Source organism: Chiloscyllium punctatum, chromosome 26, assembly GCF_047496795.1.
Source record: "Chiloscyllium punctatum isolate Juve2018m chromosome 26, sChiPun1.3, whole genome shotgun sequence".
Lineage (NCBI taxonomy): Eukaryota > Metazoa > Chordata > Chondrichthyes > Orectolobiformes > Hemiscylliidae > Chiloscyllium > Chiloscyllium punctatum.
In genome coordinates this window covers 29,231,604-29,249,947 of record NC_092764.1, presented here as the reverse complement: position 1 = coordinate 29,249,947, position 18,344 = coordinate 29,231,604, and the positions used below count along the sequence as shown (strand labels likewise).

Sequence of the window (18,344 nt, the reverse complement as noted above, 5' to 3'; positions counted from 1 at the left end):
TGATACGAAGATTGGTGGAGTTGTGGATAGTGAGGAGGGCTGCAAAGGGACTTATATATGATGCAGAGCTGGGCTGAGGAGTGGCAGATGGAGTTCAATCCTGTCAAGTGTGAGGTTGTCCATTTTGGAAGGACAAATAAAAATGCAGAATACAGGGTTAACGGTAGGGTTCTTAGTGAGGTGGAGGAGCAGAGGGATCTTGCGGCCTATGTTCATAGATCTTTGAAAGTTGCCACTCAGATGGATAGAGCTTGTAAGAAGGCCTATAGTGTATTAGCTTTCATTAGCAGAGGGATTGAATTCAAGAGTCGTGAGGTGATGTTGCAGCTGTACAGGACCTTGGTAAGGCCACATTTGGAGTACTGTGTGTAGTTCTGGTCACCTCACTTTAGGCAAGATGTGGAAGCTTTAGAGAGGGTGCAGAGGAGATTTACCAGGATGTTGCCTGGAATGGAGAATAGGTCGTATCAGGATAGGTTGAGAGTGCTAGGCCTTTTCTCATTGGAACAGCGAAGGATGAGGGGTGACTTCATCGAGGTTTATAAGATGATCAGGGGAATAGATAGAGTAGACAGTCAGAGACTTTTTCCCCGGGTACAACAGAGTGTTACAAGGGGACATAAATTTAAAGTGAAGGATGGAAGGTATATGGGGGATGTCAGGGGTAGGTTCTTTACCCAGAGAGTGGTGGGGGCATGGAATGCACTGCCTGTGGGAGTGGCAGAGTCAGAATCATTGGTGACCTTTAAGCGGCAATTGGATAGGTGCTTAAGGTACGACAAATATTCGGCACAACATAGTGGGCCGAAGGGCCTGTTCTGTGCAGTATTGTTCTATGTTCTATATGCAAGGACACCCAGATCTCTGCATTTGAGCTATGCAAGTTCTCACCACTTAGATAATTCTTATTTATTCTTTCTGCCAAAATGGATAATTTCACATTTTCTCACAATGTATGCCATGTGCAAGATCTTTTGTCACTCCACCTATCCATACACCTTTGCAGGCTTCCTTAATCCTCTTCACAACTCACTTTCCTAGCAATCTTTGTGTCATCAGCAAATTCAGCTACCATACATTTGGTCTCTTTGTCCACATCATTTGAATAAGTTGAAAAGGGTTTCTTCAAGTACTTATCCATTTTCCGTTTTGGAATCATTGGTCATGTCTGTGTCCATCCTTCCTCTCAACTGTCACGACCACCTACGCCCCCAATTAATTCTCTGGATCTTAGTGTCGCTGGCTGGGCTAGCATTTCTTAACTTGTCCCCAGTTGTTAAGAGTCAATCACACTGCTATGGGTCTGGAGTCACATATAGGCCAGACCAGGTAAGGATGGCAGTTTCTTGCTTTAAAGGACATTTAGTGAACCGCCAGATTTTGCAACGGTAATCATTACACTCTTAATTCCAGATTATTATTGAATTCAAATTCCATCATCTGCTGTGGCGACATGGCACCCATGGTGTGTTCCCAGAATATTAACAGGGTCTTTGGATTAAGGGTCTCCTGATGAAGAGCTTGTGCTCAAATCATCGATTTTCCTGCTCCTCGGACACTGCCTGACTGGCTGTGCTTTGCCAACACCACACCCTTCGTCTCTGGATTAATAGTCTAACGATAATATCACCAGGCCATTACCTCCTCAGGATCTTAAATCTATTGTTCCTTCGTCTCCATATCATCAACTAAAGGCTTTTCATTCAAAGAATAGCTTTTGTTGGTTGTCTTATTTAATCCTGTCAAAAATAAAACAAAGAACTGCAAATGCTGAAGATCTGAGACAAAATCAGAAGTTGCTTGAAAAACTCAGAAGGGTCTGACGAAGAATCACTGGACTTGAACATGTTAACTCTGCTTTCTCTCCACAGATGCTGCCAGAGTACCTGATAAGCTTAAACACGTCTATTCAATTTCCCTTTTAATCTCTTTTACTCAAATCTAATCTTGTAGCTAAAATCCCTTATCCCTGGAAACGATCTGGTAAATCTCCCCATTCTCTCAAGAATGGTCACAATCTTTGTAAATTGTAGTGACTAGAATTAGATGCCATTCTCTGGTTGTGGCCTCACCAGAACTTTATGAAGGTTCAGCATAACCTCCCTGCTTTTATTTATAAAATTCAAGATCCAACGTGCTCTACTAATTAGTCTCTCAATATGTTGTGTCACCTTCAAAGATGCATGCATGTAAGCACCCAGTTCCTTCTGCCCTTCCTTCACTCTTTAGAACTAAACCATCGAGTCTGTGTTGATTATCACTTTTTCTTCTGCCAAAAAGACATTACCGTACTCTTCTCTGTACAACATTTCAACTGCCAGTTGTTTTACCGGTCTGCTAACTCCTGTGTGTTTCTTTAATGTAAATAAAATGTATGTTCCTGGCATTGATCCTTGGAACACATAATGTTTATCATTCTGTAGATGAAAGTCAACAATTTACTATGACTCACTGTTTTCTGCCCTGAATGATTTTTATCACTGACACTGACCCCTGCTATTCCATAAGCCTTAACTTTTTTTAAACTCAGCTTTTTTTGGAGAAAATGCTTTCTTAAAATCCATGTACATCCATAGCAGTCTATTCATCAACCTACTGTTACTTCATAAAACAGTTTCAGTTAGATTATTCGAGTATGATCTACTTTTTACAAATCCATGCTGTCAGCCCTTAATCAACTCCATCCTCTCCAAGTGCCTGTTGATTATTGTTTTTGCCATGATTATTTTTGTAAAACCTTATGATTTTACCAATTCATGATCTTAAACTGACTGTAGTTCATGCTTCCCAAAACCCCTTTCGCCTTTATCCCCATTTTAAGCCTTCATACTTAATACCATTCCAGAGTGAAAATTGGGCAATGGAGTGGGGGCAGAGGGACAGTTGTTGAGGCAAAAGTGAGGACTGCAGATGCTGGCGATTAGAATCGAGAGTGTGGTGCTGGAAAAGCACAGCAGGTTAGGCAGCAACTGAGGAGCAGGAGAATCAATGTTTCAAACCTTTCATCAGGAATCTGTTGTTAAGGCCAGATGTTCAACCATGGAGTTACGGGCACATTTCACCTGTTGTTGAAAGATTCAGAATCTATTGTTAGTGATTGGTCTCAGTGCTGATTACATTAGATAATGTCCAAAATTTTAAAAAACATACAGTTTTTAATTGTCCTGCAGCTGATTGTAAGACCGATGGTTGAGTCAGATTTATAAGAATGTGTTTTAGTGCAAGTTAAATTGGTTCGAATTTTTCTGAGTACTTAAAATATCAACATTACACTAAGATTCTCTGAGGCTTTGTTTCAGAGCTGCCATTGCTGGTGACCTCAGCTGCCCATGTTGTGACCCACAGTTTGGAAGCTCCAAATAACCAAGTTCTTGCACCCATTTTCTCTTACTTATCAAATCATTGTTTATGTTTACGAAAATTTTAAAAAATAAAATCTGAAATTGTAGTTCTTTTTAAAGTTAAGAGGATTGAACTCAAGACCGTTCTAGGTTTCAATAATATTTCATTCACTGCAATATTAATATTCTACAAATCTGGAAAACTCAGAACCGATAAATTTTGCGAAAAACATATTCTTTTGTATTCAAAAATTTGTTTTTGTGCTTTTCCTTCCTTCTTTGACTCCTGTTTACAAGTATGAACAATTTTAATAGTTGTGAGATGCTTAAATTGTAGAATTGAGTTACATGGAAGACAAAAAAAATTGTTAAATCATGAGGGTATCATGCATTTTTCCATTCTCTGGCTATCAGTAGTATAGAATAATGCATTGTTTTCTCTCCATGTGAGTGAGATAGTGTTGCCTATATAAAATCTAAGATAGATCCAAATAGAATATTGCACCTGATGCTGGTCACCACAGTTTAAGAATGTTTGAATGTCCTTGAACATGAAAAGGAAATTCACCAGACTGATTTCAGGGACGACATGGTGGGCGTTTAGTAATAATTTAGGTTGGAAAGGGTGCAAGGAGATTGAGGTAAGATTTCACAGAGATATAAACGATTATGACAGGCTTGTATCTCATAGACAAAGAAAAACTATTCCCACTGGCTGATTGTACAAGGAATAAGGGGTACTTTTAAAACTTTACTCATTCATGAAGAAAGGTTATACCCGAAATGTTGACTTCTCCACCTCCTGGTGCTGCCTGTTTTCCTGCGTTCTTCCAGCATCCTGCTTGTCTTAAGACTTTGGCAAGAAACACGGACAATTTGAGGAAGGAACATTTTATGCAGAATCTCAATATCTCAATGCTGCCATGATAGTTGATGTAGAAACAGTTAATAATTTCACAAGGAAATTAGATAGTCACTTGAAAGAAATAAGCCTGCAGGGCCGTGGGAGTAGAGTGAGTGAGTGGGACTGACTGAATTGCTCTGTGGGGCATGAGTTCAGTGGCTTCATCTACACCTTCTGTTACACTAAGATTGATTATAATTGATGCTTAAGTATCTAGAAGAAGAAATTTAGTTGTTACCAATTTAGATATGAGAAAATTGAGGCAAAATTAAAATTGTTGATTTTTTTTCAAGAAATATTTATTAATGCTTTGATTCAGTCTTATGTTATACTTATCTGTTCTGAGCATCTCAGTCATGACCATTATGGAAAACATTAATTCAGAATACAAGATGTAAAACAAAATATAATTACTTATGTATGTAGAGTTGATATTTGAAGTTTGGTTTTGACACAGTTTAATATATTTACATAACATTAATCTCTATATTTTTTCTTTAATGTCATTCTTTAAGGATTGTGATTACACTTTGTGTCGTCCTTGAGACAGAGCTGCTGTTAATTTGCAGACCTGAAAAACATCAGGGATTTGAGAACATTTTTCATGTAATATTGTGCCTCAGCTGTCTTCGGTTATCAGGCAGCCATCAGTAGTTGCTGTCTCTGATATAACTCAGAGCAAGCAGCGGCCTTTCAGCTTTACAAAATTGAATAGAAACAATAACCATCTAGCACGTAGATTGCTGGGGGATTTGTCTGGCTTTTTCCAGGAGAAGACAATTGTTCCAGTGACTTTCATCTTGGCTCTGACAGATTTTTTAATTCAATCCCTCTCCCCTCTCTCCCCTCTCTTTCTCCAGTGAATGAAATAATACTCTGCCATTTCTGGGCTAGAGAGATAAGGGCAATATTCTCTGTTCCTGTAGTCACCAAATATGGAATATAAAACACTGCAGTCCCTTTTTGAACTAGTTTTCAGTGAAAGAACTGGCAAGGTCACCTGTAGGGGTCACTGATGTGATATCAAATTATGATAGATTAAGAATGTGCAGACTGTGCATGTGAACGGTAGAACTGAGTCACTGCTAAATTTATTCATTTGTTAACATTCACCAACAGAAAATTCTCACAAACGATATGTGTTTTGCAGAAATATTTCACCTCTATGTTTGAAATGAATGCTAGACTTATAATAAGGGACTACCGGAGATACTAAAATGGAAAATCAAACAAAATGCATTTGTAGGACATTGTACAAGTGCTGACAAAATGTGATTTGCAATGGTAGTAAACTGTAAGACAAATTATTCCAAGTCGTCGGTTAATAAATGTAAGCAATTGAAAATTAGATATGAATCTGTTTCAGTTTTTCCACTTTTCATTTACTTAGCTGTAATACAGAAAATACAGCAGTGGCTGATAATTTATGAGGGATCTGGAGTTTTCTTGTTCAAGATGTTAAAAGAGATTACATTGTTTAGTTGCATGTCCTTTTTTATGATTTGTGACTGACATTCAGCTCAGAGAAAAGCAAGGCTTTTGTTGTCGTCTTTGTGGGAATTTAATTTTAAAAGAGCATAATTTAATTTGGATCTATCTTAGGCTTTTCAAAACAGGCATTGCTATTTTTCATGCTACTTTTTGTTTTGCTTCCTTACTTTCATTTCAAATTACTTCCTGTTTTCTATTGCAGGATAATATAAAGAAATTTGAACATGCTGTGTATGTGTCTATTATGAATAAAGTGGATGTTGGATTTTATGGTGAAGAGCATTTAGAGAGGTACTTTTTGTAGATTAGTGGAACACTGATTTTTCTTAATATGGAAAATATTGTGATGCAAAAGAATAACAAATGTTCCTTTCCATCCATGAGTTACATAATTATCAAGAGGGTAAATCCTGTTCGATGGTAAATTCCACCCGCAATCCATTTCCTATTTTCAGGATTTTGTGAGGAATTATGATACACTTTGTTTTTGCTATCAGCATTACAACCAACCAAATCATCTTATCTGAAGAAGGGTCAGTGGACCCGAAATGTTAATTCTGCTTTTTCTGCGCAGGTGCTGCTAGACCGGAGTTTTTCCAGCAATTTGTGTTTTTGTTTCCGCTTTGAGTTGGGTAATCACTTTGTTTTTATGATTGCACAGAAGTTTCCAATACCTGACCTAAAAGTGCAGTGCTGTAATAGTTACATAAAACATGATGTAATGTTTTCTACAGTTAATGGAATTTATGAATATCTATCTATCTCTTGTTTCATTTACCTGTATTTGACAATATAACCTTTGGTGAGATGTCTTTTCACATTTTCAATGTTCTTTTTACTTATGGACTTATAAGCATCAAATCTACCATCCTAGGTAGGATTATTAAGAATATTACTATTTCCAATTCCCATTTCTAAAGTTTCTGTTTTTCTTCTGTTCTTCGTGAATCAAATACTTGTCCAGTTTCAGTGGTAGTGGCAGTAATTTGATTGGTCAGCTAAATGACTGTGTTTCATATGGGAGCTCAGTATCTGGATTGACCAGTAGAATTATAAAAGTGAATTTGGTCCTGTTATTGCTTAACATCTACATCCATACACTTGTATGAGAGAAGAAGGTGGAGTGTTGCTCAGATGAAACCAGGGATAAAATCATAGGCTTTTTTTTGTCCATCTCCTTCCTACTTTAACATAGGGTGGTAGAAGTCAATTGTCCCCACTGTCAGCCTTGCTGAAATTAGTTAACCTATCATGGAGTGGGGATTGTACCGTGGTACATTCTGGTCATCACAGCTATATACCATTACACATGGTGAATTTACATGTTAAGCCTCCAGAACAGAGATTACTTTTTGTAATCCATAATCTTTCCCTTCAGGATGAGATTCTAAATTTTGGCCATTTCTTTATCTAGTTCTTACTGAAACTTGACTTGCCCTAAATTTAACTGGTGATAATACAAGTAACATGCTGATGGAATGATAACATCAACAACAAAGAAATACTCAATAATTGTGATTTGTTCAATGTTGTTTTGTCATTGGTACTAAATAAGTGAATTCTAGTTAACAGGTCAGAATCATTTCATTAAACAATTTCTACTTACACTTTAGACAGCAATTTGTAGCTATTATTTCAGTTATTGTGCCATTTGCAGAAAACACCTAGCAACTTTGACAAAATGAGGCTCAAATCCAGATAAGATCGTATTCTGGTAAGATAAATTGGGTCAATAGTTAGTACAGTAAAAATATACTGATTGCAATATCTTTAAACTCAATATAATATTAACATTTAAAGTTATAACCAATTATAAAAAATGATTGAATACACTCATTTCTAATTGCAACAATAGAGTGGTTTATCAGTCACACATTATTAACATTCCTGTATTCTTACTACAATGTAATAACTTGAAAACTGTGGAATTCAAATATTGTGAAACATGATGCTGGTGCTAATGAGCTTTATAAAATTCACTTAATAGCCTTATTTGGATGGATTATGTGGCTGTTGATTAATATTCTTTTCCCTGTATAAACTATCTACCTCCGGCATTCACTGATGGAATGTGTGATGACTCTTCCATCTGCTTCAGTCCAGTATTGAGCTTGAGATGTCTGAGCCCATTCTATTGGATGAGTTCACAATAAAAAACAGTCATTGTTTATCTCTACATTAGGTATTTTACTCCAGTGCAGCTGTAGCTTATTTACAATTACTTTGTCATGGCAGAATGAATATTGCATATTTCTTTGCATATCGCACTTGTCTCAGTGAATCTGGGAGTGCTTTACGGTGACACTAGAATAAACCTTGGCATCGGAATGTACACTTTATGCTTTTTTAAATTGACGAATTTCTAAATAAGAAATGCACATGATACGTTTTGCAGGTTTGGATTATGGGGTTCACCTTGTCTTTTCTCAACCAGCCTCTATATTCGATAGATCATCCTTCATCATTTCCATTATCTCCATCATAATTCCACTATCAAAATCTGTCTTTCCTTGCACTCTGATGGCATTCTGAAGGAGGAACTTTGCTCCAAAGCCTTGTTCTCTCCTTAATGACCACTCAACAACCCCTCCTTTCTCCCCATCTAAGACTCCAAAAACTCGTCCAAGTGAAACACAGATTCACTTATACTTTCAATTTAGTATATACTGTATTCACTGCTGATTACATGGTCTCTTCAACAATAAGTGGTCATTTTGCAAAACACCTATATTCAGAGCTCAATTATAACATGGACCTTCCTGCCAATTTTTAACTTAAATTTCTACCTTGCTGTCACTCTGGTCTTTCTATCCATGGCCTACTACTGTGTTCAGATAAAGCCAGATGCAAGCTTGAGGGGCATTACCTTATCTTTCAACTTTGGCACTCTGTAGCTTTCTTAACTCAACAATGAGTTCAATAATTTGATATCATAACTTGGGTCTCCATCTTGTTCTACTATTTTTCTCCTGGGGCTTAGTCTTGTTTCGTTTTCTCTCTTTTTCTATTCATATTGCAATCTGATGGCTGCTATGTACAATTTGTACTTCACCTGGACACCTTTTTTTTTCCTTTATTATACCCATTAACACTTTTTTGGGCTTTTGCATGATTAAACATTTTTTTATTTAAGCTGTACTGCCCTTCACCCTATCACTGCCCTTACTTTTTCAGGTCACCTTGATCAGAAATGTTAACTGTGTTTATTTCCACAAATGCAGCCTCACTTGCTGAGTGTTTACAGTCTATTTTAAAATATCAAAAGTCACAGATTTTCTGCAACAGAGAGAGAAAAATGCCAATGCTTTTCCACAATCTACACTCGGTCTGACAAACGATCACTGACCTCTGTCTCTTTCTGCATGGATGACACTAGACCTGCTGATCATTTCCAACATTTTCCATTTCCATTGCAAAATAACCACTTTTGGCAATCAGATTTCTTTTAAGCCTCCAATTCTCCGTCAGCAGGAAACCCACCTGGAATTGCCTGAGATCTAATTTAGTATGGCATGAAATGTGAATTTCAGGAAAAATTAAAAATATGAAGGAAACATAAACATCCTGCTCAGAAAAAAAATGAGCAATAATTTATTTATTACTTTTTACTGTCAACTTTTAATTTTAAAAAGTGCTATACAGCAGAGCTAACTTTTTTTTTGCTTTTCCACTTAAGTACAGTTAGAAAGAGATAGGCACTTGTTCATACTCACACTCAATTTCATATATCTCATTTCTTCACTCTTACTCTGTCACATTAATACATGCTCACTCTCTCACATTCACAAACTTTTTTTCTTCCTTGGTCTCAATTTTCTGCTATGCCTCCAAAATTACCCCCAGAAATTCCTGCCATTGCTGCTCCACTGTCTTCCTGCTAGGCCATCATTCTGGTCAACCTCAACCAAATCCTTTCTCATGTTTTTGTAGTTACCTTTACTCAATTGTAATACCATTACATCTGATTCAGTCTTCTCCCTCTCTCAAACTGCAGGGTGAATTCTATCATATTATGTTCACTGCCCCCGAGGGCTGCTTCACCACAAGCTCCTTAGTGAAGTTTGCTTCATTATACATCACTAAATCCAGAATGCCTAGTGGGCTATACCACAACCTACTTCAAAGAACCATCTCATTGACATTCCATGAATTCCTTTACTTGGGACCAACCTGATTTTCCCAGTCCACCTGCATATTGAAATTCCTCATGATTATTGTAATAGTGTGTTCTTACATGCCTTATCTATCTCCCTATTTACTTTTAGCCCTCCGTTCTGACTAATGCTAGGAGGCCTGTATATAACTCCCATCAGGAGTCGGTTGTGATTGCTGGACTCTACCCACACTGATCTGTGCCTTCTGACCTTTTAATCACTTCTTGCTATTGATTTAATTTCATTTATTTCTAACAAGGGAACCCTGTCCCTGCTCAACTGCCTGTCCTTGGATATTTAGTTCCCAGCTCTGATCCCCATGCAGCCAGGTTTCTGTGATGCCCACAACACCATACCTGCCTATGTGCTATGAGCTCATTTACTTTGTTTCATATACTGTGTGCATTTAAGTACAACACCTGCACTGATCACACCCCCTTCTCATAGTTGTCCACTTACCTGCTGTGCCTGAAATTAGATTCCTGACCCTTTCCATACTCTGTCCTATTAGTTGTTCTGGAAACTTTAATAACATAAGCCCTCTCGTAAGCCCTCCCTGTCTTTATCTCGTTCAAGGTCCTTGTGACCTCAGTTTGCACTATCAGTCCACCTACCTTATATCGGAGGCTTTGTGCATTAAGATACATGATTTTCAAGTTTGCTCTATTATTGAGTTTCCAAACACTTCTGTACACACTACAAATCTGGAATCAATGATTATCGGGGGGAGGGGCAAACTCTACTGGTTGGAATCATACCTCACACATAGGAAGACGGTCATGGTTTTTGAAGGTCAGTCATGTCAGCTATAGGACATAAAATCCCTATGGTCTGAGAAGAGGCCGTTTGGCCCATCAGCTCCACACCAACCATCTGAAGAACATCCCAGGAGAAAGTGAAGACTGCAGATGCTGGAGATCAGAGTCGAAGGTGTTGCTGGAAAAGCGCAGCAGGGCAGGCAGCATCTGAGGAGCAGGAGAGTCGATGTTTCGGGCATAAGCCCTTCTTCAGGAATGAGGCTTGTGGATTTGGGCTGAGAGATAAGTGGGAGGGGGCTGGGTTGGGGGAAGGTAGCTGAGAAAGCAAAAGGTGGATGAAGGTGAGGGAGAAGGCGATAGGTCAGAGTGGGGAGTGATGGACAGGTTTGGAGGGCAGTGCCGAGTCGGAGGCTTGCGACTGGGATAACGTTGGGGGAGGGGAAATTAAGCTGTTGAAATCCACATTTATCCCGTGTGATTGCAGGATCCGAAGGCGGAATATGAGGCGTTTTTCCTCCATGCGTCGGGTGGTAACGCTTTGGCAGTGGAGACGGCCCAGGACATGCATGCCCTTGACGGAGTGGGAGGGGGAGTTGCAGTGTTCAGCCACAGGGTGGTTGGGTTGATGGGTGCGGGTGTCCCAGAGATGTTCTCTGAAATGATCCGCAAGAAGGTATCCTATCTCCCCAATGTAAAGGAGACCACACCGGGTGCAATGGATGCATTGGATGACATTGGTAGAGGTACAGTTAAATTTCTGAAGGATGTGGAAGGATCTCTAGGAGCCTTAGACAGAGGTGAGGGGAGTGGTATGGGCGCAGGTTTTGCACTTCTTGTGGTGGCAGGGAAAGGTGCCAGGAGTGGGGTGTGGGCTGGTGGGGGTGGACCTGACGAGGGAGTTAAGGAGGGAATAGTCTATCCAGAACGCTGATAGGGGTGGGGAGAAAAATATATCTTTGGTGGAGAACATCCCATCCAGACCCTGACCCCTATCTTATCCCCATCACCCTGCATTTACTCTAGCTAACCCACCTTGCCTGAATGATACAGACAATTTAGCATGGCTGGTCCACCTAACTTTCACATCTTTGGCTTGTGGGAGGAAATCAGAGCGCCTGGCAGAAAACCATTCAGACACAGGGAAAATGTGCAAACTCCACGTAGACAGTTGCCTGAGTTTGGAGTTGAACCTGGATCCCTGGCACTGTGATAGAGCAGTGCTAGCCACTGAGCCACCATGTCACTCCTAGACCTCTTTGCTGGAGTTCCTCAGGGTAGTATCCTAGGCCCAACTATCTTCAACTGCTTCATCAGTGACCTTCCCTCCATCAGAAGGTCAAAGTGGAGATATTCACCAATGATTGCAAAATGTTCAGCACCATTAATGACACATTAGATATTGGAAGCAGTCAATATTTAAATGCAATAAGATGTGGACAAAATCCAGGCTCGGGCTGACAAGTGGCAAGTAACATTAATGCCACACAATTGCCAGGCAATGACCATCTCCAAAAGCAGATAATCTAATCACCATATCTTACCATTCAATCGTGTTACCATCACTTACTCCCCCACTATCAACAGCCTTGGGGTCACCGTTGGCCAGAAATTCAACTGGACTGTCCATATAAACGCAGCGGCTACACGAGCAGGTCACAGACTTGGTACACTGTGGCAAATAACTCACCTCCTGACTCCCCACTTGCCTGTATGGGTGCAGCTCCAACAACACTCAAGACATTTGACACCACCTAGGGTGACGCAGCTTGCTTGATTTGGCGCTACATCCACTCCCTCCACCACTGACGTGGAGTGCTCAAAGCTGCTACTATTTACAAGATCCATAGAGAAATTCACCAAAGTTCCTTAGACAGCACCTTCCAAACCTACACCACTTCTATCTAGAAGGATTAGGATAGGAATACTACCACCTGCAAGTTCCCCTCCAAGCCACTCACCATCCTGACTTAGAAATACATCACTGTTCCTTCACTATTGCTGGAATTCTCTCCAGGGTATTATGGGTCAACATACAGCATGTGGACTGCAGCAGTTCAAGAAGGCAGCTCACCAACACTTTCTCCAGGGCAGCTAAGGACAGGTGATAAATGCTGGCCAGCCAGTGCTGCCCAAGTCCCACGACTAAATAAAAAAAGAACTTTTATGGTTTCTTGGTATGATATGGCATTCACACATTGTCCCTTTTTTATTTTCCTGTAACAATCAATGCCATCACTAACCAGCAACTTAACCACTTGTCCCAGCCAAATCTTTGAACCATATGTTTACCTTTTTAATCTAGTTGACCCAATGCCTATTAGCTCATGACACAGGTTGTAATCTGGAGATAATTACACTTTTTTGTTTCTACTTTTTAATGTAGCCCTGGATTGCTCATATTTCCTCAGCCAAACCTTTTTTTCCCAATATTATTGGTATCTACTTGGACTATGACAACTGAATCTATCCCCTTCAACTCCAAATTCCTTTGCAGCCAAGAGAGACATCCTGATCCCGGCAAGCAACACAGCCTTTGGGACCTTAATCTTCGCTACATGGAAAAGTGCATATTCCCCTTTGACTATACTGTCCCCAATTACAACTATATTTTCTTTTCTCTTCCACCTCTTGAATGGCTCCCTGTATCATGGTGCTACGGTCAGTTTGCTCATCCCCCTTCAGTCCCTGCAAGAGCAAAAATTTCAAGCTTGTTAGACAAGCTCAAGGGCTGAGACTCCTTCAGCATTACCTCCTGGATTCCTCTCCCTACACTGCTTGTAGTCATTCCCTCCTGTCCCTGTCCCTGACCAAATTTGAGATGGTTAGTCTATGGAGTGTGATTGCCTCCTGAAAGAATCAAGTAACTCTTTTCCCCCCAACTCGTCAACTCTGAGCAGGAGTTCCTCAAACAACCAACACTTGTTACAGATGTTAATTTTTAATTTGTTTTTTTCTAAATTTCTTGCTGGTCTTTTAGTTTGTAATCTGAAAATATTTCTCTTATTTACCTTTGGTCTGAAAGTAACCTATGTTATGAACCAGTGAGCCTACATTTTTCTGTGGTGTCATTCTGTTTCATAGTGGGACCATGATTTTGGGCTTCAGGTTAGCTTGAACTGTGTTTCACTCCAGATGTGATCTTATCCTGATCGTGCGAAGATCAGTCTCGTACTGTCTCTCAGTATCACACTCTCAATCTAGTATCCCTCCTTTCTGTTCTCACTTATTCTCTCTCTTGCGAAATACACCAACTCAGACATGTTCTTTTTTTCTCATGTATATGTGCACACTTGTTTTCTCATATCCATATGCGCTCGCTCGCTCTCTCTCTCCCTCTCTCTCTCTCTCTAACTCAAATACATAAATGGTCTTTGTAAGAATATGACTCCCTACTCCTCCAGTTTCTGGAGTGAATGGTTGGACCAATCCTATGGGTCCCATCAAGATTCTCCATAGACAAGGGAGTTGAGGGTTGTGTTGTGCGTTGCAGACAGGAAGATGGCGATGGCACCACAACCAGATCTGCCATGACAGTATTTAATCATGAAACAATTTTGAAGGAGTGATTGTTCTACATCTACTCCCTAAATCCTGTGTGTGCCTCTTTTTTTTAAACCTGGCCTGTATATCAAACATATTTCCTGTTTCCTTGATACCATTAAAATGTTTTCTGAATAGAACATGAAATTGATTTCCTTTCGTTTCCTGGTGTGTCAATGGGAGCAATGGGGAAGGAGAAGAATGCATTTTCAAGCTGAAGGTTATTGACCTCCTCCATAAATGTTGTTGTCTTCCTAGTGGTCAGAGAGAGAAGTTGGAGATTTTCCAATAATCTTTTGCATTACTTTCTATCTGCAAGGTGTGAGTCCATATTTTCTAATCTGAATCTGGGGGAGAGAGAGCCTGAAATTTATCTACACCATCTGAAGCCATGCTCTCGGACCTCCAGGCAGGTCTGGAGTGAAGAAAACTCCCAACAGAACAGTTCTCAGTGAGTCCCAAGTCACAGCACATGGGTAAATTAGAGGGAATTTAATGTGTCCTATTTGGCCAATGCTTGCTGCTTTTCACAGCAATCATTGGCCAAGTTGCCTATCAGTTGGGATGATCTGTCTGCCAGATTGGTTGCTTTGGAGACTGACCTTCCAGATTAACAGGTTACTTAGCTCCTCCACAGGTACAGGCCCGAGTGATTAGAACTGCTTTCAAATCCACTTCCTGGGCCCAGATCATCATCAATGTCAGAAGTGTGACTCTCCCTGAAACTGTAATTATGCATGATTTGGTTTTTAAAAATCTTATTCACTTGCATATCCAATCTCAACTTTTCCTTTATAAATACCCATATTCATATCCACATTGATTGCAACATGAACTTTGAGTTAAAATTTTATCTTCCTTCCAATGATGCTTCTCTGGTATTTCTGTGTAGGATGTTTTTTACTTCATGGCCATGCCTGTTTAGTGATTTGTTTATCGATAATAGTTATGGATTTTCAGCATGGATCCCTGCTGAGCTTTCAAAGATGTTTTCCGTTGTTGTTATATTTTTGGTCTTCATAATGCATTAGATAGAAAAATATCTTTTGTTCATCAGCTGTAACAAAACCATAAGTTTGTCTTCAAAAGAATGTATTTATCATTATGCTATGGATAATACGCAAAAACACTCTTGTCCTTAATACATGTTTTATCCTTTTATCCTTGGAACCTGGAAGAAGTTTGGTGACTTGAATTCAGTTATCTGAGCAAAATTTACAGACCATCGGTTTTATTTTTTGGTTTTATTTTAGCCATTTAATGCCAGTTACTCATATTAAAATTGGACAGGAAAATATAAACAACTGCAAGCATTTGATGGACAAGATAGTTTAGTATAGTTGAAAACAGAAATCTGACATGCTTTGAACAGGAGTTATAAACTAAAATAGAAAATTACATTTAGAACTATTCATCTGTATGGCTATTACAAACATTTTAACTTAGCAATTAAAGGTGATTTGATATGTTGAACTTGCAATCTTTTTCTCTACTATGTCCTTTGATTTGAAATGAAGAAATAATCTTTGTATTTTTATTTCTAGGTCTGTCAAGATTTATACTCCTGGACGCAGGGACCCAGGAACACCAATGACTCCACGACATACCCCAGCACGTTTTGGACTTTGATTGTTATCCAATTTTGTTTTTATGTTTTTTAATTTTGTACAAAATATGTTTAAATATAATGGCTTCAAATCTATATTTGTATATTACCACTAAAAAAAAATTACATTTTTCTAGTGCCTGAGAATAGCAGTATTTGGGTTTATAATGTAACACTTGAGTTTTTCATTACATCATAGGTGATTAGTGATTGAAAAATTCAAGTTTGTCATCACTATGGATAGTGTACAGGTTCACGTGACAGCAGTTTTGATGCTGCCATTATTGGCTTTGCCATAGATCTATGTGCCCTCAACGTTGAGTCAGCTAATTGTGTGTGTGTGTGTGTGTGTGTGTGTGTGAGTGTGTGTGTGTATGTTTACAAGATGTATGGATAACCTGTGCATTCCAGTGATCTCTTGTCAGTTTTATTTTGTATGCAAGAATTGTTTCAGTGTTCAAATGTAACCCATTCTCACACTTAGACTTTCTGTATTTCTTTTCAGTTCTGGACATCTGTTTACTTTGATTTTACAGTGCTATGCAACTTTATTCCTCAGAAAAAAAATGATTTAAACAATCATCTGTATTTAAGTGGAATAACAATAATTTTAACTCAGCCGTACTTTTGGTCCATCTGAATCTCCTACAGCTCCACGCCTTGTCTAAACAATAAGCAGAACTGCTTTCTAAGGCTTTGGGGAGTTAATTCAACACATATTATGAAAGAGGACAATACAAAGGGAAATGAGCAATCCTGTATTTCTTGTCTTTTCAGTGAAATACCACATCTTACAGGAGCATTATCTGACCAGGCTGATATATCAGTGCCAATTCTCCAGGGACCTTTGGAGTTATCATAATGTATAAGTAGCAAGATTGATGAAATATGCTGTCCCTTGCTATTTGAGGGTCAAGTTAGGTTTAACTAGTCAAAATAACCTTGCATTGTTGTTTCTTTTTCTTTTCTGCTCTTAAATTGAATTTGTCCAGTCAGCCAGGCTTTTGAGTCTTAGTATTTGGTGAGAAATCCTTATCAGGGAGAAAATAATTCCTGCTGTATTGGCAAAATAGAACTGATTTTCTGCTTGTGACATTGAAGTAACAGCAATTTTTGCCTGTTTATCCATTCTGTGCAACTTGGGGATGGACCTTCTCTGGGCGAGGTTTGTGATGCAGTGCAACTCATGTGTCTTCAGACCATAAGACATTGGGATATGAGTAGGCTTGACTTGCATGGTTCAAAACATCAGGTCCTCATGTTTTCCAAAGCATGGCTTTATTTGAATCCATTTCAACATTCATCAGGGTGTACGCAAGAAAACAGGTTTCTTGAGTTTTTGTTTGTATTCTTGTCAACTCCAAATTTGAACTGTACTGTGCCTTCTACAAATGCAGAAATGTGTTTAATTTCTTCAGACTTCAACCTGGGATTAACACATTATTTGTATTCCAATGATTTTTTTAAACACTCTTTCCATTTTAAAAGGAGTTTCAGCCTCTTCCAAATGCTCATTTCTCTAAACTCACTCTTCATTAACCAGGACTCTAAATTCCACAGTTATCCTGGATAGAAAATTGGGTTTACTTTACCTGTCCAGTAATTTTTTGCTGAGGTTCCTTTGTGCTTTACAATTGTTTCACCCAGCTTGACCTTTCAACATGAGCTGATCTGTATTTTTAGCTATTTTATGAAAATGTGCAGTCCTTTATGACAGGTGTCACAAATCAATTAAAGAAAGGGATATCCATGATTTCTTTCACATTTGTTCTACAAATTCCTACTATTCATTTCTTGAATCCCTTTTCAGTTAACTTCTACTTGCATGCATACAGATACTTTCCTGCAATTGGCTTCAGCTGTTATGAGCGTCACAGGGTTCAAAACATGTAGACCAATTAAAACTAGAGTTTTAACAACTGATTTAAAGCCTACCAGGTGCACAAGTACTCCAAAATGAAATAATTGTGGAAAGAAATTCTGATTTTAGAAAACGGGGTGGAGGAGGAGAAGCCCAGAGTGATGTGGAAATAACAATGGCCAGAACAGGTGGCAACAGCACTAGTTTACCATGGACAATGTGTATTAGATAGATATCAGTTTCAGAAATGGAGAACCCTAATTGCAGCAATGATAAAGGAGGACAGGAATCAGGGAGGCAGCTGCTTTTTGAATGGGATTTTTAAATTATTACACTGGATTACCTGGATTTTTTTTTGTGTCTCTGCAAGCTGTTCTTCAATAAACATAAAAGTGTCTTGTTGTAATATAAACCTGAGATCTTGCATTCAAAACAGAATTTGTGGCAATGTAGGGTCATATTTGTTAATAAATGTGGAGTTTTATTGTAAACAAAGTCATTGTGTTGTAGTATTCATTTGTTGTCCTTCAAAAGAGTTTAATTAAGTGACCCACTGGTGTGACACAGAAACGTTCGTGTCCATTGAGACAGCTCTGCCATTTAATTAAATTATGGCTGATCACCTAAGTCACTGCCATTTGCCTGCACTGACTCCATAATTCCTTAATACCATTAGTCCTGAGGAATTT

General features: G+C 38.9%; 1 protein-coding gene across 3 annotated transcripts in view; it reads left to right on the top strand.

The window, feature by feature from the left end:
- The window catches only part of dhx38 (DEAH (Asp-Glu-Ala-His) box polypeptide 38), a 133,655-nt gene extending 115,511 nt beyond the window's left edge, over positions 1 to 18,144 (top strand). For all 3 annotated transcript variants that reach the window (XM_072595991.1, XM_072595992.1, XM_072595990.1), the window contains exon 27: positions 15,733 to 18,144. In XM_072595991.1, coding sequence (XP_072452092.1) covers positions 15,733 to 15,817 — 85 coding nt within the window. In that variant the 3' untranslated portion in view covers positions 15,818 to 18,144. The remainder of the gene's footprint in view (positions 1 to 15,732) is intronic.
- Positions 18,145 to 18,344: the final 200 nt, after the last annotated feature.